Source organism: Aythya ferina (assembly GCF_964211825.1).
Source record: "Aythya ferina genome assembly, chromosome: 8".
NCBI classification, from domain to species: Eukaryota; Metazoa; Chordata; class Aves; order Anseriformes; family Anatidae; genus Aythya; species Aythya ferina.
The window spans coordinates 26,804,967-26,826,379 of record NC_140304.1 but is presented as its reverse complement, the minus strand read 5'-3'; the positions used below and the strand labels follow the sequence as shown (position 1 = coordinate 26,826,379).

Sequence of the window (21,413 nt, the reverse complement as noted above, 5' to 3'; positions counted from 1 at the left end):
GTATCAGTGAGTAAACCAGTAGATGAAAAAAAATAAGCATCTCGCATTATGAGCACAGTGAAAGTGCTGTCACATGAAGTATTTGAATCAGGGTTAGGTTTCAGTCTATAGGCAACAGTGCATTCACTTCTGATTAAGAATTTCTTGTGTGATGTATGTATTATAAATTTCCACATATGTCCTACAGCCTGATATACAGCTTCTAAGATGAGTTCTTGTTCAGCTGATGACCTCTTGATTTATAAATATTCCTTTGGGGATATCATTTCTCCATTTGTTTGTTTCTAGCACAAAAACACAGCTAGCTATTACTGACAAGGTAGTTACGGCCAAAGCACCAAATAGTGGCCACAAATGTCTTTTAAGTTGCTGAGCTGGTATATAATTATCAAGGGTGATTAGAGGTTCGCAGCTGTGATAGAATTCCCCCTGTTAAAACAGCTCTATTTCAAAGATCCTGACTGTTCAAGCTTAGCACAAGCTTCTTCTATTCTTAATTAAAAATATATAAAAATATATTGCAATGACTTCAGAATGCGTTTAATAATACTCTGACCATTGCTGCATGCTGCTGCTGTTTCCAGAGCAAAAGAAATGCCTCTGGGTTTCAAGATGTTTGTATAATCTCTATCAAAATTTTCTTTCACAGAGTGAATAACAATATTTTGGCATATTTTTCTGGAGATAATCTTTCACTTATTAAGCAACGTGCTGGTTGTATAATGGTAACAGCAAAGGCATACAATATTCTCCAGTGGATACTGAGATAACAGCTCTACTGCATCCAATGACTTGGTTATCTAGCTAGAGCTCTGTAGTACAATGCATGCTAACAGATTTAGCTGCAGAACAAACAGATAATATGTGGGTTTGATTTTCCTCTTGCTCAACAAGGGGAAAACAGGCATTCCCAGTTTTCACTAGAATTAGTATCAGTACCGAGAACATTAGGTGAAATTCTGGAATCGAGTGGATGTGGTGCTCTGAAGGTGTTGCCTTACAGGAAGGCAGATGGCTGGCTCTGGTGCCTCATCGTCCTGGGCTAATTAGGAAAGTTACCACAAACAGAAGTTAGAGATGCTAGACTGGAAGATTTGGGATTAGGTAATCTCAGTGTTCTTTAACTCCTTGAGATTACAAAAAAAATGAAAGGCATAATTATGTGCTTTGTATGCTAAAAACAAACAAACAAACAAACAAACAAAAAAAAACAAAACAAAAAACCACATTTCAATATAAGCGAGTTTTGATTCTACCTGTTCCCATCATAGAGTTGGAAAGGATGCATTAGAGAGGATGCACCTTCTTGGCAATCACACATGGAGTGACACCTTTGGGAAGGTTTCTTTCTGTGGCTTCTTCCATCCAGCTGTGCTAGCGAGTGCAGCTGGTAAGCTGCAACCCTAATTTCAGCAGGCCATTTCAGGATGCTAGAACTGAATGGCAGCTTTTTAAGACTTTAATTCCTTTTGTCTAATATACTACAAGCTGACCTTAAGTAGGACTGAGAATTAGTCTTTTCTTTTTTCTGCACGATTTATGAAGGAGAGTCAAGTATTGGAAAACATGCTTTTTTTGTACACCAGAATTTTGTTTGCTTTCCTTATCTCTGAGTATTAAAGGCCAAAAACATGGATTATTTTCCTTCACCTCAGGAGGAAACCATGCTTTCTTGGAAAATTCCCCCATTTAGTTCTCTGTTGAAGCAGATCCTAGACAGCCAGAAATAATTCTGCATTTGAAGTATTGCTAGCTGAATGATTTGACTGATTCATAGCAGTCAAATAATACAGAAATAACATTTCTTGTTATGACTTCTGCTGGATTTTAATATAAATGTAGAACTCAAAAAATCAAAAAAAAAAGCTCACTGCTCTTGTAGCAGTCACTCTTGTGACTGCTCTTGTAGCAATCAAATACTTAACAAAGAGGACAAAATAAATCAATGTTCCTACTTGACTTAAACATTATTGCTTACAGTTGCTTGTTTTCAGTGTTTCTTCCTAAAAGAACCTGCTAAAGATCCTGGACTCTTGTCAGAGATTTCGCTGGTCTTTGCCCATGTTGCCCTTCTGGAGGTGACATGCTTTACGATGATAAGCACCAAGAAGACAATTACAGGGCTAATAGATATGTCGGTAAACGCTGTGCTTCGGGGGCTTGTCTGTTTTCCTACCATAATTTTTTTTTTAAGCAAGTCCTGCTTTCATCCAGGCAGCTGACAAGAAGAGCCATTCTCAGGGCTTTATTCAGATTACCGGATTGCTAGAGAGACCTGTACGTGTATTTATGTGGGAGTAAACAGGGTTTCCAAAATGACTGTAATAGCTGAGGACGAGGAAGAAGATCCAGTTCTTTACAGAACAGTTTAAGCTGGCCACTTTGGATCTCTATGTACCTTCTGCAAGGTATTAGAAAGCTCCTAGAGCTTGCCTTCTTCCTTTCTTCATTAGATACGGTTGCAATTAAAGCTTTTTTGAAGTGCTGTTTTTCTTGATCACTGTACGGCTGGGTTTGAGGAGGAGCACATTTGTCAAATCCAATTACTACTTTCCTTATTCAGTAACGGAGCTTATAATTTTTGTATCAGCAGTTCTCTGGTTTTTATGAGCTAAAAGTCATCAGCTTACTTTCAAGCTTAGCAGATTCAGTATGTGAGAACGTAGCGAAGCCACCAAAGATTAACAAGTAGAAGCGGGTGCCTGGCAGCTGCAGTTCTCTGCCGGTGTCATTGCCTCGTGTTCGTGCTACTATTTATCTTTCTCAGACCTTAAATGTCTTCGTTAAATATCCCTGGAGTGGTACAAGGATCTGAGTTTGCTCCTTCCTTTGTAATTTCAAAAATCTGCAAGAGTGGGAATTAAGTCGTACCAGCAAGCTCTTTTAGAAGATTGCAAGCTTGTAAGATTATAGACTTGCAATTTTTCTATTTTTTTCTGGGCTTGTGAAGGCAGCACTCTGGATTTGCATGCTGTGAGTGATTTCTCTTCCTGATGCAGCTGCAGACATATTTGTATCATGAAATATTTGATTAAAAAAAATGGTCTTTTGGTTGTTTGAGAGCATATTTCTAGAATGAAAATTTTTCTACATAAAAATGATGCTTTCTAACAGGAGGAATAACCTATTGTTTAAAGCACCCAGACTTCAAACTCTCTGGACTTGGCAAATACTCCCAGGTCTGGAAAGTTCTTGGCAAAGAGTCCTCTGTGTTCAAATCAGAAAAGATGTCGCTTGACTTTATCCCCCAGTTATTGATGCTGGCAATTAAAATACAAATCACCTTACACTGAACATTTACAAATAAATATAGTGTCTTAGCGTTATAAAGCATGAATTTTAACATTTGGTAGCAGTCTTTCTTTGAGTACTTAAAATATTATTTCAGGTATCCTTGTGTGCACGTTAGTCCAGGTTGTGCCATTACCTGTTTGTGTACCAGCAGCACACTAATATCTGTGCTGTCTCCTGAAAGGATTATCCTATTGCAAATATCTCTGAAATGTTTTTGAGGCTTCAATCTTATTTCCTCCTCATTTAGAAACTAAAGGAGGCCAAAAGGGTGATTTTCTAAACTTTCAGCAAGTATGAGCGCTGTATACCCGGTGCTGGACAAGAGATCTTGCTTTTCACTCAGATTCTTTCTCCACCTCATGGACCTGTCAAATGGGAGATCTTTGCAGTAGGCCTTTGTGTGTGTGTATATCTGGTGCTTAGAAAAATGGAATAACAGTATTTATTTCTGCTTTAATGTCGTATTTGTTCCATAATCTGTATCTACTAGTCCTAAGAGTCCTGTGTATGTATCTTCCAGTGTCTATTCTTGTGCGCACAAAAGCCATCTGGTTCAAGCTACCATGCTCGTACAGAGGTGGTTTTCATGTGGAAAAAGAAAACACTGAAAAAATTTACCATGTTTTGAGTTTTATCACAAAACGGCTTCATGGGTTGAGAATACTGGAGATCAGGTACTGAGGCAACAAACCAGCATTTTCTGTTTTGGAATTGGTAGAAGATCATGTCCACCCTCCTGGGAAGATGAATGCGACACAGCAGTTCTTACATCTAACGTACTGCAACCTTGTCTGGGAGTAAGCAGATGCAGTATTTAGAAAGAAAAATCACTCCAAGAGCAGCCTGATGCCTAAACATTTCTAGCCCCTGAGACACTTCAGCAGATGCTCCCAAGTGGCCTGCACTCAAATATTTGAGGTTTACTATCTGTGGCACTGGACTGAGCTGCCTGAAAAGTAATCTTTTGCTTAATATTGATGTTTTTATAATTTCCAAAATAAAGATTAAACTTTCTGGTGCAAGAGTCTCTCTTGAGAGAGGACTGTCTCCTTTATCTCGGAAGAAAGATAACTCAGTTCTGGAGAAATGTTCCTGCTGGTAGATTACTTTAGAAATGAAAGGCAGAGCTTCTCTTTTCCCTAGCCTTTGCTTTGCATAAACTTCTCAAAGTCAAAGGAGAGGGCCATTTCTCACACAAATGTTCACAAAAAAAACCAACAACAACATTCCAGCAACTGTCTGGGGAGTAGGATGAAATGTGCTCTGATGTTGAACCCCTTCTGCTGTTAGCTCATTTTTGAGAGAAGCTTTGACACTATAATATAGGGTTGCAAATTAGAATTGCAACACCCTGCTATTGGGCCAAGTGATGAAGCAGCACAATAACTGCTTGCTTGATCTTACCACTCTTCCTTTAATGTGCATGTAAAAGATACCAGGAGCCTTTCCAGGCATCTGTCAGGCTATTTGATGCTGTTAGGGAACTGCAGGCTGTGTGTGGTTAGTGTGCGTGCGTGTGTTTTACCAGGATTTCAGACAGTGTGGGAACCGTAGGGCAAAGTTTCAAGTTTTATAACAGTCAGGTTTTGTTTATTATTTACGACTTATAAAAATGCTAATTAAACTGGGGGATTATCGCAGCGAATACAGTTCTTAGGCTCTTGTCACAGGAGTTTCATAGGTAATTGGACTTGACCTGTATGTCATCTTCAATATTTCATTTGCTCCCGAGTATTATTACTCACTTCCTTTAAGATGATAGCTGGGCTTTTTATGCAGCTAAACTTCTGTTTAACCTCGCTATGAGAATGTGACAGTAGGCTAGTTCAGACAGGTTAACATTCATTTGGTAACCAGCCTGCTTAATCAGCCCGCTTCAACCTGCTGCAAATTAAATCTTTGTGAGTTCTAGCAGACAAGTGATAAAGTCATTCTGAATTATGTATAAAAAATAAATGGGGTATCTTCGGTGCTCATGGCAGTAAATGAAATTTAAGGCTTATGATTTATTCTTGGGTTTTTGCTAAGGATGATTGAAATTTAATTTACCTTAAGGTTTTTACAGTCTAATTAGGAGGGTGCTGTCGTCCTGAGCCACTCTAAGTGGCTCATTCTGTCCCCCCTCAGTAGTAATAATTTTTGGACGATCTAGAGGATCTTCTCCTGTCCTCTAGGTGTTTCTTCTGAAGGACCCATTAGCTAGAAACAATACTTTGAACACAAAGCCCAAACTGCCTACAAGTCACTAAGACAGAATCGAATATTTTGTCGGGTTCAGATTCTGCAAATAATTGGATTTGTTCCCAAAATGAATGAGCTGTATTCATTTAAGAGCTATCAGTGCTGTAAATTTACCCCACATGCTATCAAGATTGGGCTTAGCAGCTTCTGAAGATTCGTTCTGGTCATCAGGCTCACTTGGAGAAAGGATAGATAGGCTTTCCAGGAGAGGGCAGCAGGCTGTGTACATGCTTAGGCTGCGTAAAGAGACGTGTGGAGGGTGCTCTAAAGGACAAGAGTAGCACAGGCGGTTCTGTTGGTAGAGAAGTAGGCTATTCTTACTTGTAGTCACGTTAAGTACAGTTTTAAATGCAGTGTACAGTCAGGTCTTCAGACCTGATTAGGTGCTTGCAGGCATCTGATCAGTTTGTCTTTGAAATGATGCTAGCTTTTTTCTATTTGGTGTCTCCTTGATTTTAAAAAGTTTAGATTTAGGCATACAGCAGTAGGTAAAAGTACTGTTTCTGTTGATACTGATTAATGAACGTTTATTGGGCCTGTGCTCACTGTAATTTCACCAAAATTGCTGGGTTTGTGTGTGCCCTTATTTATATTAGATATATCGCATGAGCCTCTGACCTTATTTGTGATCAAGACGAAGATGAAATGCATTTTGAATAGCCATTGTGACAGTCTCTTACAACTTCTGACAAAAAATTGTTTTCCAGTTAATCAAATTGGTGTTTTGTGTTTTTGTGTTTTTTTTTGTTTGTTTGTTTGTTTGTTTGTTTGTTTTTGTTTTTGTTTTTTAATGGCTTAACTGTCTTTAATTTGTTGTATCATTGCCTGTCATTTTTATGTTAACATTTGCTTATTGGTTAGGAAGGAAAAGTGAACTACACGTAGTTCCTCAAGGCATAACACTTTTTTTTTATTTTTAGGCTAGCGAAGGAAGATATTAATATAGTCTTAATATGAAAACAAAACAAGTAACTCTGATAAGATGGCTAGTAAAAATTACAAATTTAAACAGCAATTTGAAAAGTTAGCCTAAACAAAACAGAGTCAAATCAATACATCTTTTTATTCAACTTTGAAAGATTCTGTTCTTGTCCAGCTTAAAACAAGAGAAATTACTTGTAACGGTTCAGAGTTCAGTTCTGATTTAGGAAAAAATAACAGTTGAAGATGGTTTTGAGTTTGAAGTTTGTTTTGTTTTGAGTCTTTGTGCATACATACCTTTAAAACTATTCCGCTATAAAATGTAAAAGTATCTACAGTCATCTTTTTTTTTTTTTTTTATTTTTTCCCCCAAAAGCATCTTTATCTGCTGGTCATACAACTGTTCCTGAAGACTCTATATAGCTAATGTAAGAACAGCAACAAAATCCTCCAAATCCTAAAATTTGATATAGCAGCTTCATCTTCAGGTGAAAATAAGTCTTAGCACTGTGCACCTAACAGAAGATACTGTTATATATCTGCAGTCACTGTGCAATAATGGCTGTAGTTTCTTTGAATGTTTTTATGTAAGGAATCATTTTAGTTTTCCAGGCTTCATACTTAATATTTGTATAATTAATTTGCACTTCTGCAATGAAGTTGTTAATATGAATCTCAAAGCAATCTTAAAAAAAAAATAAAAAAAAAGAAAAAAGACCTCTCAATTGAGACTATGGCTTTAAAAAATGATCATTGCTTTTTTTGTAGATGACTCTAGCTGTATCGGGACTGACTTTTCCTTGCCATCGACTTACAGTTGGAAGAAGATCTTCACCTGTACAAACGAGGGAACAGTCAGAGGAGGTAAGAACATCTTCATTTAACAAGATAAACTCTAGAAAGAAGCAGGGAAAGCTCATTTTGCCATGATTACTGTTCTTTCTATTGTCAAATACATCAGCAGAATTGCATGTTAATGAAAGAATCTGTTCACAATTCCTGTAACACATAACTGTGACGAAGTAAGGAAGTGGGTAATCAAATCATTGAAGAAAAAGAGGAAGAACAAAGTAAGCAAGCTGCAGTAAGCGTTGGAAAATATTCCAAATTAAACAGAAGGTTGAAATATTTTAAAATACTAACGGAAAGAGATGTTTTCAGATTGTATAAAGTCACCTTTCATTGTTTCCAATTATTAATAGCTTGTATTAAAATTTCCAGTGCTTTTGTCTTTCCTCAAAAATTAAATCAATATAAAAGCAGTTTCTCACTTCCCACACACTTCTTACCATTTCAGTTAGAAAACTGTAATATGTATGGTTTATCTTGCTGCACAAAAAGAACATATTTCAATTACTTAGATAAGTTGAGTTGGCAAGGTGTAGCGGCGAGGTATGGTCAGGGTGCAGGCCTGGATATAGGATATATAGTCTGTTGGACGTTTTTTTAAGGTTAGAGGATGGTCAGACAATGTGGTTCTAGCTATACCTAAACCATTTAGCAGGTCAAATAGGTAGTTATAGTTCTCTTCTGAGATCTGCCACCATAGCTATTTAATTGTGCTTCTTTATTTTATTCTTTCATAATGATCTGATTGAGTTTGCCCACTTCATAGAATTTTGTTGTTGACTAGTTAATTCAGTAAGTGTTCTTATTTGAACTGTTTTGGTATGTGTAGCTATTGTAGGGAGAGATCTGGCATGGTTTGAGCTCTTTGTTCCTGTCATGGTCGTTTGGAGCCATGACATACTGTGTTGCACCTTTAGGGATTCGTGTAAATTTTCTATAGTGCACTGTCACCGTAAGTTGCAGGTCAAGTGAAGCTGGAAAAGTTGTTCTTGAAGACAAGTCAGTATAAACACAAGTTAACATTGAATAGTTAAAAATAAGGCTTTCTGAGCTGTTACATATTTCAGAGGACATGCAGTCCAAAACACCCGACAGTGGGAGTTTGGCGGCACAGATGGGACCTTAGCTTCTTGTGTAAAAATATTGATTTTTCTCCTTTGTGTTATGCCAAAGAAATCAGCCTGTCATTCAACATGCAGTAGTCTGTTGTGCCAAGTTAGGAGCATGGATTCTGAATTTATATGGAAGGGATTGCAGTAAGATAGATAGGTAGCCTTCTGAGGACAGTCCCCCACTATAAAAGTATAGCTGAAGTAGATCACATCTAGATATTGGAACTTAGTGGTAGATTTTGTGGCTTTTCTCACTCTAATTCAGTTACACCACCCATAGTACCCTTAGATGGAAAAGAAAATTAACTTTAGATAAAATTTGCTCAACTTTGCTCAATTCTGTGGATGCAGATCCAAATCTTTAGTTATTTAAATAATGCTTTTTGTCACATAATGCTCTGTCAGCAATAATTCTGGTAAAAATTAGATCTTATTTGTAAAAAGTAACCTGATAAAGCTGTACAAAATAGTAAAATAAAATGCAATATACCAAGTATTTTCTTAAAAAATGCGTAAGTATTTTTCAGCATGTATTTTGTATGTCACTGAAGATGATGGCTGTAATAGAGGTTTATGGTGGATTTTGTTTTTTGTTTCTAAATAGCAATGCACCGATGTTCATATGGTTAGTGACAGTGATGGAGATGATTTTGAAGATGCTACAGAGTTTGGAGTTGATGATGGAGAAATGTTTGGAGTAGCATCATCTGCCTTGAGGAAATCGCCAATGAGTAAGAGTTGAAAGCTAATTGACAATTAACTGGTAGTAATAAAGCACTAGTGGATGCAGCGAGGTATGACGAGTCTGCACAGAAAAAAACAGGAAAATTTTTCTATAGGACCATTAGAATTGTTTGAGTCTCGTGTATGATGGGTGTGTTAAATAAGAGTACTGGAAACGTAACTGAGAACAATGAACACATCTTCCCATGGAGGAAGCTTCTTCGTAACCCCATGATTTTAGGTTATAGTTGAAGGAGGGTGATTTAATGCTGAGAAATGGTGATCTGTAACTGAATGTACTTGTAGAAACCTAGATTTTCCTGTTTTGAAAATTCTACAGATTTTAGTTTTAGCATCTTGTGGTGATAAATATTTTGAGGTATATACATTTAACAAGTTTCTTAGTGATTATTTGTCCTTGAATTATGAAAAGAATCAAGCAGGAACAGTCAATTACTTCCTATGTGCTATTCGATATATACTCTATTTTTTTAGGCTAGCCTTGATGTTATTATTACCTTAAAAGTTTTTGACAGCAAAGTTATGTCACCGTGATGGCATGTGAAACTTTTTAACATTATGTTTAGGAAGTTTAAAATAATAATACTACTAAAAAAAGTAACTAGAAATATTGTGGGTCAAGCCTTTCAAGCCAGTCCTTTCATTTTAATATATTAATATAAGTCCAGAGTGTTAACTCTGAACAAGTGATATATCACATTACACTGGACCTGAGGATTTTACTGTTTGGAAAGCCTGAATATATTCATGAGTGTGTCTGGAAATTCCATGTCTTTCCAAAGGTTCGTAGTCTTTCATGAAATTTATATGGTCTCTTGGTAACCACTTCAGTAAGCTGTAAACATAAAAAATCCATGAAGCAAAGTGAATGCGCATATTAAAATCTGTTTCCATAAGGTTGTATTTAATTTATTTTATTTTTTTTTAGTGCCAGAAAATGCTGAAAATGAAGGAGATGCCTTATTACAATTTACAGCAGAGTTTTCTTCAAGGTAAGCTCAGCCTTACAACTGTGCAATTCCTGTTAAAAACTAAGTTAAATTTAGTAAATAATGAAAATAAAAATAAACCAAATGTACATATTTTCTTTTATAAGGATACTCATTTAGGCATCCTTATCTAATTTACTTTAAGCTTAACTTTGTTAGATCTATTTCTGAAATAGCATATTTCTCAGTCCATTTTAGAGTAACAGATTCTTGCGTTATTTAATTTGCTACTAATTAATATCGTTAATTATGTAGGAGTCCAGAAGAATGATAAAGAATCTGATTATGTATACTAATTTTAATTTGGTATTCAGGAACAAAAAGGCTGAAGTTGATTAATATAGAAGAATATATACAGAGTTGCAATAAGAGCTTTCACAAAAATGAAATGGTTGGATCAATCATTGCTTTTTAAAAATAAAATGCTGCTTTTTGTTTAACTTCATACCACTGGATCTTACACTGTTAAACGCTTACCTCATTTAATCAGAAAGGTAGAAGCTGCATAATGTACTACAAACTAATGCAAAGTTTACGTGCCTTCTGTTTTCACCCCTGTATAAGGAAATGTACTTTTTGTATATAAATGAAATGCATTCGTGTGTAATACAAGAATACACTTTAGTTAACCTTTAAAAATATAGTAAAAGGAAGAAATATGTTATTATTGAAAAATATATATATTTAGAAATTAAGGTGTCTATGTTTGTAAAAAGTTTTTATGGTAAAATTTGTAATGTAGCAATTAGTTACTTTAAGCTTTTGAACGCTGGGGGACAGATTTGCTTTAAAGGAACATTTAGAAATGTAATACTTTATCTTTTAAGTGTTTAGCCAATGTGTTTTATTAACAGCATACATGAAGAGGTAGAATAATGAAATTACTACTTTAGTATTTTTTTTTTAATTGAAATTTTTATCTCAAATAGATATGGTGACTGCCATCCTGTTTATTTTATTGGATCATTAGAGGCTGCTTTTCAAGAAGCCTTCTATGGGAAAGCTAGAGATGTAAGTGTTACTTCATTTAATTTAGGGGAAAAATGGAAATTGCTGCACGTTTTATCACTGTTTAAAAAGGTAAACTATATTTTGGAGTTATGTATATTATTTGTGAATAATTATATGGTTCATTGACCAAAATGCTTACCCTTAATGTTGTTGAAATTACATTGAATAACTCATGCTTTCTAATTATTCAGGCTGTACTTTTAAGTCCTGTAGTGATTGGTAACTATGGGGGCAGGTTTTTTTCTCTCTCTCTTTTTTTTTTTAATTCTCCTCCCTTTTCTTCCTGAAATAATCGTGTCCTAGCCCTACTTAACACTGGCTGGGAATCTCTTGGTTGACAAGTTCAACATTGCATGTTGGTAACTCCTTTGAAGGATGGCTAATGAAATTGTAAATTTATATTTAAAGGTGTCTGAAATACAGTCCTTTCTTTCTTTCATTCGTTCTTTCTTTTTTTTTTCTTCATTTGTACAGCCTTTATCTGCCAAGTAAATTCCAGTACTAAAGTTTGGTTATTTAGGTTTTCTGTCCATCCAACCAGACATCTCAAGTTTCTGTTATTCCGTGCACAGTTGTAAAATCAGTATTTTAATAAAATTAGAATGGGAATAGTTTATTTAAGTTCTGGTGACTTGAATTCACTAAGGAGAAACCCAAAGCCTTGCGTAATCAATCATAGACAAAGCTGAAACACAAACAAAGTTATGCTGTTTAAATTTATTTTTGGTTGTCTCAATAGATATTTAATTTTAAAATGAAGAATTTTGTGGCTTCCTGTAGTTATTCATATTGGAAGGAATAGCTATGTTGTGCTAGAGGATGTTATGATCAGTATGCTATGAATCTACACTGTGTAGCTTAAGTGAATGCTAACTTGACATGTTGTGGACACAATTTTCTTACACTCTAAATTTAGTGAATATTTTATGACTGTATATGGATTTCAGGGCATAAATGTACACAGAATAATTCACTGGCAAAGTATAAATTTATAGCTCATTCAAGTGGAACAGTATGTGTTTCAAAGAAATAAAATGATGAAGTCAACTTGAAAAGTTTTTGTGTTAAAAAGTTCACTATGTCATTTCATCAGAAATGGTTGACACCATCACTGTAATGGAAGAGAGCCCATTAGGAGCTTTCATAAATACAGTTTTATACCTCTAAATCTGATACTAATGCAGGACAGTTGTTTTGTTTTTTTAATACTCCAGGTACTTCATATACTACTTGCATGGCACATCTGAAATCCACATGACCTTGCATTTCTAATATTTTTTGATGTATTTGGACTAGATCTACATCAGGATAAAGTAATACAATTAAGAAAAGTGTTATTTTTATGACTTCTTCCTTTAAATATTTTTTGGAAAAATTACCATAATTTTTAGAAGCTGTTATGCCTCCCAACTACCCTGTGAAATGTCATTGTTTTGATTATAACATTCTGATGTAAAGCAAAGGTATGATAAGGGATAGAAGCCATTTATTTTTATTATGTTTTCCTTGTTACAAACAAGTTTTTTCAGAACCACCTCCCAGAATTCCTAAGTGAGGAAAGGGATACATTATTTTATATTTTTGTAACTTCATTTCATAAAATAGTTGAATAAGCATATCAGTATAAGGAAAAAGCTTAACAGAAAACTGCAACCTGACTGTCTGTCTTCTAATTTATACTATGGAGGGCACTTAATTTTACCAGGGCAACAGATGAGCTTCAGGCACCAGCATTCTTCACTTGAAGTGAGAAATTGAGTTCCAAGAGTAAATAAAAACAAGATTGAAGGTTTAAATCCTCTGCTAGGCTTTTTGAACTTATATACTCATTAAATGTTTATTGGAGTGGTGGGATTACGAAGGATTTGGGTAGCTTCATCAACTGGTATATACTTAATCACTAAGTAAAACACTACATTTGATAGAGTGTTTCTCACGATGCCACACTCAATCCATCTTAATGAAAACCACTTCAAACTGATTTAATTTGAGAGCACTTGGCAGCAAGAGTGCTCAGAGATCTTAGCCTTTTCTTGACAAAATCTCAATGCTGTCCAGAGCAGAAGGTGCACTCTACAGTTCAGGTCCAGTTAGACAGCCATCAGCTGTGTTTTTAATCTGTATAGTGGATACTTTCTCCTTCCAAAATAGCCCGTTACATATGAACTTGAAGCCTTTTTTCAGAAACACTTTAGTTTGGGTTATTTTAAGAAAATCAATTTATGTCAGAACATATATTTTAAACACAGATTTTAACATATAAAATATATGTCAGAACATATATTTTAAAAATAGATATATTTCTTTTACAGAAAATAAATGTTTTTCTGTTAAATCTTTTTTTTTTCATTCATTGGAAATGAAGTTAATTCATAGCTGCATAAGAAAATGTTATTTGAAACACCTTTTAAACACCTTTTAGAAAGGTTAGGTGTTTGTCTGTTTACCTGTATTTTGTTTAGGTTTTTATCATAGCTCTTTACTTTGAGTCATTAGAGTTAAGGTTAACACAAATGATGGGTATCTTGCTTAAGAGCAAGTGCTACCATGACAATGCCAGTTCTAGGCAGAGAGATGGGTTGAGGTCAAATATAGCTCTGGTTTAAAAAGTATACATACCTCTTACACAAAAATGCAGATATAGACAAGCCAAGATACAGAGTTTTGCCTTTAACAACTGATGTCCTTGGTCCTTGTGAACGAAATCCCCAATTACCTCTTGCAGCATGATGGTTCAGAGCATTCTGTGTTAATTTCTAAGGCTTACTTTGTAACACAAGAAAATATTTTCATTATTAATTTGTAATTGGGTCAGGAAGGGAACGAAGGACAAAGATCTATTAAAATAACTTATTTTGTGAAATTATTTCTCTATTTATTGTGCCCATTTGAAAGAAACATTTTGCTATCATACTAGTTTATGAAGAACAAGCTTACTCTTGCTCAAGCACCATTGTAAAAATAGCTAGAACAGATGCCAGAGATGAAATCTTATAATGCACATTTTTAAACAAGATGTTTGCAGGAGGTTTCTTTCCAACTGAATGCAGTTTATGGGTGCCTTATGCTCTGAAACATCAGGGGGTTTATCCTAACTTAGGGTGGTATTGCTTAATCTCTATATTGAATTTCTGTAAGCTATTTCCTTGAATAATACTAGAGTATTTTCTTTTATTTGAGTTTGTTTACCTTTTTATCTTACAGGTGGTTGCTACTCTTTTATTATGAGAAAAGGATAAAGGCATCTGCTTTACCTTTTCAGTTGCTCTTATGTTTTTATACCTCTGTCAGATCACCTGCTGCTCCTCTCTCAACCTTTCTGTCCACTGACTTCTAATAAATATGTGAAACATCTCTCTTAGCACAGATTGGTATTGTCACCTCAATATATACTCCTGCATGCTGAAAATGAGCCATGTTGTTCTCTCTGAATTCTGTCTTTTAGGTTCTATTTCCTGGCAAAACCATTGCTTTCACATATGGGTACTTAATTTCCTGAATACCTAGAAGAAAGTATGCTCTTTCTGTGATTTAGCATGATCAAATAAAACCTTTTTTTTTTTTTTTTTTTTTTTTTTTCCTGTTTTTCTTTTCTGGTGGAAGCTTTAGTATTCCTTCATACAGGGTTTTCTGTTGTATAATTTTTATCTGCATAATGCAGAAAACTGTGCTTCATTATTATTCCAGCTAATTCAGTTCATAATGACCTTTTGGGTCCTTGAAGTACCCTCTCCTGAGGTAGTCTATGCCAAGGATGCACCAGCCTGTGGGAAAATTGAACAAGACTGTTAAAGACTACACTGAGTGCAATGGCTATAGGACAGCTTTTTGGTTTAGCCCTTGTCATCTTTTCTTTCCTAGATGAAAGATTCTCCCTGGCCAATACCTTCTTAGGCCCAATGAATGAGTTTCTGCAAAGTGTAGTAAGTTTGGCATATGGGTGAAGAAGGGACCTGTTCTAGAACAGTGGGTAATTACTGATTAGAGGAAAGTCTAGGCAGGTGGCCAGGGAGGGAAAGGAGTTCTGTCATGCAGGAGGTGGGATTGAATGTATTCTTGTGTATGTTCCCTAAATACTGTGGAGCAATGTGGAGTACAGCTTCACCACCACCTTTTACTTTGACTCTGGGCACATTTCAAATCAAATCAAATCAAATCACTCCTGCTATGATTTATGAGGGGCTTGAGTGTATGGCATGTGGTAGGTGTGCTTTGAAAATTATTTTTCAGTTGAGCTGCGTGGGAGTCTTAGAGGTTAAGTGACTACTTAACAGATTATAATTTGGAGTCAATAACCTGAATGCCAGTCTACCCAGTCTGGTTGTAGAGGACAGCTAGAGAAGTGTAAATCTAGGTACCCAGTAAAGCAGCTGCAGTATCATAGATTTCAGTACATAAATTCCAGTTAAGCCAACTACATTTCCAGTTAGTCAACTACATTTACTTTCCAGTCTTGCCTGATGTATTTGTTGGCAGTTCTGTACTTACATCCTTAAATTGATTTTGAAATAGATAATTACCATTTAGAAATTTTTGCTACAACATATCAACTCAGTAGTCTCATCGTGTCCCTACACACCCTTTATTCTGCTTCATCATTCATATGGGAAAGGTTAGTCTTGGGTATGGATGTATCTTCAACGGTCTCTGTACTTGATACTAAACACTGAAAGTTTACTGAAATTGTCTGCCACACTCAGCATTTTCTCCTCTTTTGAAGCTTATCTGAGTTTGGTTTTAATTACTGGTTATTTGTTGCACTATGTAAGATATCACTACAAGTTCAATTGATTGAAATAGAGATACAACAGTATAATAGGATCAAATAGCTGGAACATGAAAGTATTTGAAATCAAACTTAAAATAAAGCACACCTTCACATGGGAGAGTGGTTAACCATTTGAACAGCTTTTCCTGTTTCGTCTGGATTCTCTTTCACTGAAGGTTTTACTGAAATATGTAAAATAATTAACGTTGGAACTAATTTAGAGATGCCCTATGCCATGTATAATACAAAAGACCAGATCAGGAGATTCATCTCCTGATGATCAGGGATCATCTCAGTCTCACTTAGGATCTTACAGGATCCAATTCAGATCTTTTTCTACAGCGCTAGAAGCTGGTTACTGCCCCTTGTTTATGTCTTTGGTATCTGTGTCCTTTCTTTTGACTGGTGCAAGGGGAATTCGCTTATCTTTAGCAGGTTCTGTTCTGTTATTTGTAATATACAGGAAAGGCTTCCTATGAATCTCTGTCTGCCCTATTCCTGCTTTGATCCTTTTTCAAAGTGGAATAAATACTAATGCATATCACCTTGGTGTGTTGCAGAGGGTTTACATTCTGCTTAGGAAAAAAGACTGCACATGATAAAGTAGTTTTGCTCAAGGAAGTTGATCATATGATCTCCAGGATCACTTTAGATAGGTGGATCAGATTGTACACATCAAAGGCTTAAAGATGTGCAAAAGTGTCCCTTTGTTCCTTTAAATTAGCTTTTACTATGTAAAACCTGGAGGAAGAATGAAGATCATTAGCCTACCAACTTGAAAGAACATTCAAGTCTCTAGCACAAGTTATGTAGTGAACGTTTTTGTCTCAATCATTACTTGAACTTGTAAAGCTGAGATTCAGAAATAGACATCCAGGTCTGTGGTTTTGCAACCCTTATGACTTTATTGCTTTTCATATTCATATTCTTCTGTGCTATCTGAAAGTTCCTCATGTTTTAGGAACTGGCTGAGAAGCTTTGATAATGCATTACTCTCTCAGCGATGATCCAATTAGTCTCTCAATCTCATGAAGATACGTGTTTCATTCTGCCACAGGGACAACTTGGCCTTCATTTCAGTGTCCCTCTACAGCCTGTGTTTCTTTCCAGGGTGCCACATGCCTCACATGTTCCATCAACAGATCAAAATCAGGCAGGAAGGGGCTGCAGCACTTCCCAGCAAATTACATGGTGGTGGGTGTGGGGCACAGGAGCAGGGGCAAGGCCAACTGCATCTTGTGCACAGTCTGATGGCAACAGAAGTTCTAGAAAAAAATGCTTGAGATCTGGATGTGTTTTCTTCTTTTAAAGTATTTAGATAAATCAGATGCAGAAAATGGTTAGTGCCTCTTCCTGATGTCCCATTTTCCGTTAAATAAAATGTAACCTGGAGCTTAGAGCTAAAGCATTTAGGACCTTAAGTGTTGCTGATAATGAGGAGACTTAGATTCATCATGTCTGTAAATCCTGTCCCCTTCTGAAAATTCTAGTACATGACTGTGTGGTTTTCATCATCAACATCCTCTGAAAAATACATCCCTAGATGGCTTAAATTCTTAGAAGCCCATCAGATAGATATTCAGTACTTAGAACCTTTTCAGTATGCCGTACCTGGGGACTAACAAAAGTTCTTCTCATTGTTTTTTTTCTTGGTTAAAATTTTGTGCTAAGTATATAACCCTGAAATCATTATGTTTTTGAGACATCCAACACAGAACAGACTATTGTTGCATTAATAGTCTTCTTTTATGAAAGTCAAGACTGTTCAAGAGTTTAGTAAGCCTATTTTATTTGTATTGACTAAAAAATTCCCCGTATTAGTCATCATAGAATCCTAGAATTTACTCTGATTTTTTTCAAAAGTCTAGAAATAATAAAAAAAAAAACACTTCTTACAATATATACTACCACGTGTTAATAATAATAATGATAATAATAATAATAACAAAACTCCCCTCACCCCCCAAAACAGCTTCAAGCCTTTTGCAATAGCACATTTTTCCAAGCAAAAAATATTCTTGCCTTCTATAAGGATTTTTCAAAATGATGTTTCAGCACTTTGTCCTGTTACCACTTTTCATTGTTCTTGCAACATGCCTATGCCCAGCCTTAATATTTTGGACAAACTGGCAGACACAAATATAGTCTGCATATATGGTGCTTAGTCTTTGCCTAGCAAGATTTGATGATGCAACAAAAATTACATTCACTTGTAAAGCAGCTCAATGTAAACATCTATTGTGTGTGTGCCTGTTTTGTTTACTAAAATTTGTCTGTAAATCTTTAAGCCTAAAACTGTACATATTTTGAAACATTCAGTTGTATGGAATCTCATATTTAACAGTTTCATGGGGTTGTTTCTTTGGAACTAAAAGTGTTTCTCAAGAGCCTTTTTTTTCTACTCGCTCCCCGTGAAAAGAGGAGAGCAAAGCCATCCGCTTACCACAAAGCAGTGCCACCACAAAGGAAAGATTAAGGGTTTAGAGAGAGGTCAATGTGGGTTTTTCTCTAACTAAACACTTTCCTAAAGTTTCCTTGTGGAAAAAATAATGAAGTCATCTCAGAGTTTTTAAAGAATTTTTATTTCTTTTTCACCGTCTGCATTCGCTTGTCTTCTCAGCATGGATGTTTAATCTTTCTAGGCTTTGTGAATTGGTCCAAATGAATAAGTGGTGAGCTGTCTCTCTAGGAGCTAGAGGCTTATTCTAAGGCCCTAATCACTGAGTAAACACATCTTTGCCCTCCCTCTCTTACAAGTGCTATATAATAGTCGAGATTCTAGCACAGTAACCTGGATATTGCAGGGATCGACGCTTTGAAATGCAGAATGGCTGATCCTCAAAAACAGACAGTGCCTGATCTTCCCCTGCCTCTTTCTTCTTTTTAAATTAAATATCACCACAGAAATGCTGTCTTATTGCTTGATATTGTGCATTAGTGCCCTGGATTTTCAAGTTTAGTTTCAGTCAACATTGTTGCCTGCACTTATATGGATCTCTGCATGTTGGGCTTATTAATGGCCCTTTCTGGCACATGTGTACTTGGTTCTGAAGAACATTTAAATTAAATTAGTCAAACATTAATGCAAATTACTAATCCCTTTCCCAAAGTCTAATGTTCAAATGTATTATTCTTTTTATAAACAGTCATTAGGTTTTATCCAAAGCAAGTATTTGAGGTTATAGCCATACAGGTTTTTTAAAAAGCAAATTTGTCTCAAAATTGCATCCCATGTCTTGCTATATCAATGCACCTCAGTATCTAGCATTCAGTCTTAGTTCTAATGAAGAGATTTTAAATGACTTTTATTTAAAAGTCTGAAAATACCTCTTACTGTATTGTCTAAGGAAACAAGTAGAACATTGTAAGTTTCTGAATGGTGTTTATAATTTCTTAAATATTTCATATAGGATCATTGTCCTGTAATAGCTTATAGTTTTCCTGTATTTTTCACAGTCTGCTCTCTTTGTGTACACACAGACTCACTTTCCAGAATGTGGTCTGAAAGTGTCATGGGGACACACAGCAGAGCTGTATGCTGCTGACAGTGAACTTCAAATATTACTTGATTGGATTTCAGAAAAACACAGCAAAGATTATCTGGTTTCAAGAGACCACTAATACGATCTTCAGCATCTAGTCTTTGCTACCAGGGCAGCCACGATGTGATGTATCAAAACTCACGAATGTAAAGTGGGATTCACAGTTCACTCGTTTGATCTGTTTCCCATGTCCAGAGGGCATGACTTATGAATAGCAGCTGAGGTCCCTTGGTTTGTTCAGCCCCGAGCAGAGCAGGCTGAGGGGAGGCCTCATGGCGGCCTGCAGCTCCCTCACGGGGGGAGCTGAGGGGCAGGCGCTGAGCTCTGCTCTCTGGGGACAGCGACAGGACCCGAGGGAACAGCATGGAGCTGGGACAGGGGAGGGTCAGGCTGGGGTTTAGGAAGAGGTTCTTCACCCAGAGGGTGGTCGGGAGCCTGTCATAGCTCAAGAAGCATTTGGACAATGCTCTCAGACAGCTGGTTTGGTTTTGGGCTGGTCCTGTGTGGAGCCAGGAGTTGGATTCCATGATCCTTGTGGGCCCAACTCCTTCCAACTTGGGATATCCTATGATTCTGTGATTTCCATACCACATCCCTTGCACTTGTGTCTTACACATTTGCAGTGCTGGGACGGCCACCTTTCTTCTCAGCTCCACAAGAGATGCAGCCAGCTGGGCTGGCACATGGCCTTTTCATCAGCTGCACATTGACTTATGAAGTAGGTGAGAGGCTGATGTGCTGGGGGCCTCCCCACACCATACGACTGGATGGAGAGCTGCCAAAACATTCAGCATGTAGCATCACAGGCTTTGGGACAGTGGGCAGCTGTACTCTTTCTTACTCAATTTTCTCTTTTGTTTGGCTACAGATGGGATGGTGATAATGCGCTGTCGTTTTTTAAGGTTGCATATAATTGTATTTGTTTGGAAATCATAGACACTGTTGTATTAATTGGTGTGTTCCTTGCTCAGGGCATTGTTCTAAATGTTATATTTTTTTTTTCTTATTTTTTTTTTTTGGCAGGCTGCCCAATAAAGTTCACACATTTTTTAAGCTAAGTCTATTAATAGCTTTTGATTTTACATTGAAACGTTATTATTTTCATGTTCTAAGGATATCACATCATATTTTGGTACCCAATATAAAATTGCAAGGAAGAGTTGAAAAAACATTGTAGATTTAGAGGGATGGACCCTTTGCCTTGAAATCTATTGTTTTTTTCTTGTGTGCACACTTTGAGGTAGTTGGCACCTTCAATAAACACCATTGGTGCACTAATGCACAAATATGCAACCATAATTTAAAATTACTAAATAGACTGAGGAAATGTTCACTGGTGAATCTTTTTTCATGTCTTTTCAGAGAAAGCTTCTTGCTATCTACCTCCACCATGACGAAAGCGTACTAACCAACGTTTTCTGCTCACAAATGCTCTGTGCTGAATCTATTGTCTCATATCTGAGTCAGAACTTCATAACCTGGGCGTGGGACATGACAAAAGAAGCAAACAGAGCAAGGTAAGACTCTTTGCACTGTGAATTGAGTAGCTTTTCCTTCAAAGAAGAGCTTATCTCTGTGTATCAAATGTTTTGTTGCTTGATATTTATTTGAAGTAAAAACTTGCTTGTTCATAACTAATCAACGAAGCTGTGCTGGCAGATGCTTACTGGGAATTGAACCCTCCACGTTTTCATTACAAATGGACTTCTTATTCCTGCATAGGAAAAATAGTTCAATAATTGAGTTCCTTTTTTCCTTTTAGAGTTTATTTTGCAAACACAGCTCTAGAACTATGTCTCTTCTTAATATTTCTTTACTGGAAGTGGACAAGAGAGAACAGAACAATCATTTCATCTAATAATACACTTTTAAAATGACACTTATGTTACATAGGAATTCCTCACTCAACTTCCTGCATTTGTCATTGGATGAATCTGTGGTT

The 21,413-nt window shown here is 36.2% G+C and overlaps 1 protein-coding gene across 1 annotated transcript in view; it reads left to right on the top strand.

The window, feature by feature from the left end:
- Positions 1–21,413, top strand: part of FAF1 (Fas associated factor 1) — a 160,376-nt gene that overhangs the window by 93,381 nt on the left and 45,582 nt on the right. The window contains exons 9-13 of the mRNA XM_084528394.1: positions 7,225–7,320; positions 9,022–9,148; positions 10,090–10,153; positions 11,080–11,161; positions 20,834–20,988. Of these exons, the coding sequence (XP_084384520.1) occupies positions 7,225–7,320; positions 9,022–9,148; positions 10,090–10,153; positions 11,080–11,161; positions 20,834–20,988 (524 nt within the window). The remainder of the gene's footprint in view (positions 1–7,224; positions 7,321–9,021; positions 9,149–10,089; positions 10,154–11,079; positions 11,162–20,833; positions 20,989–21,413) is intronic.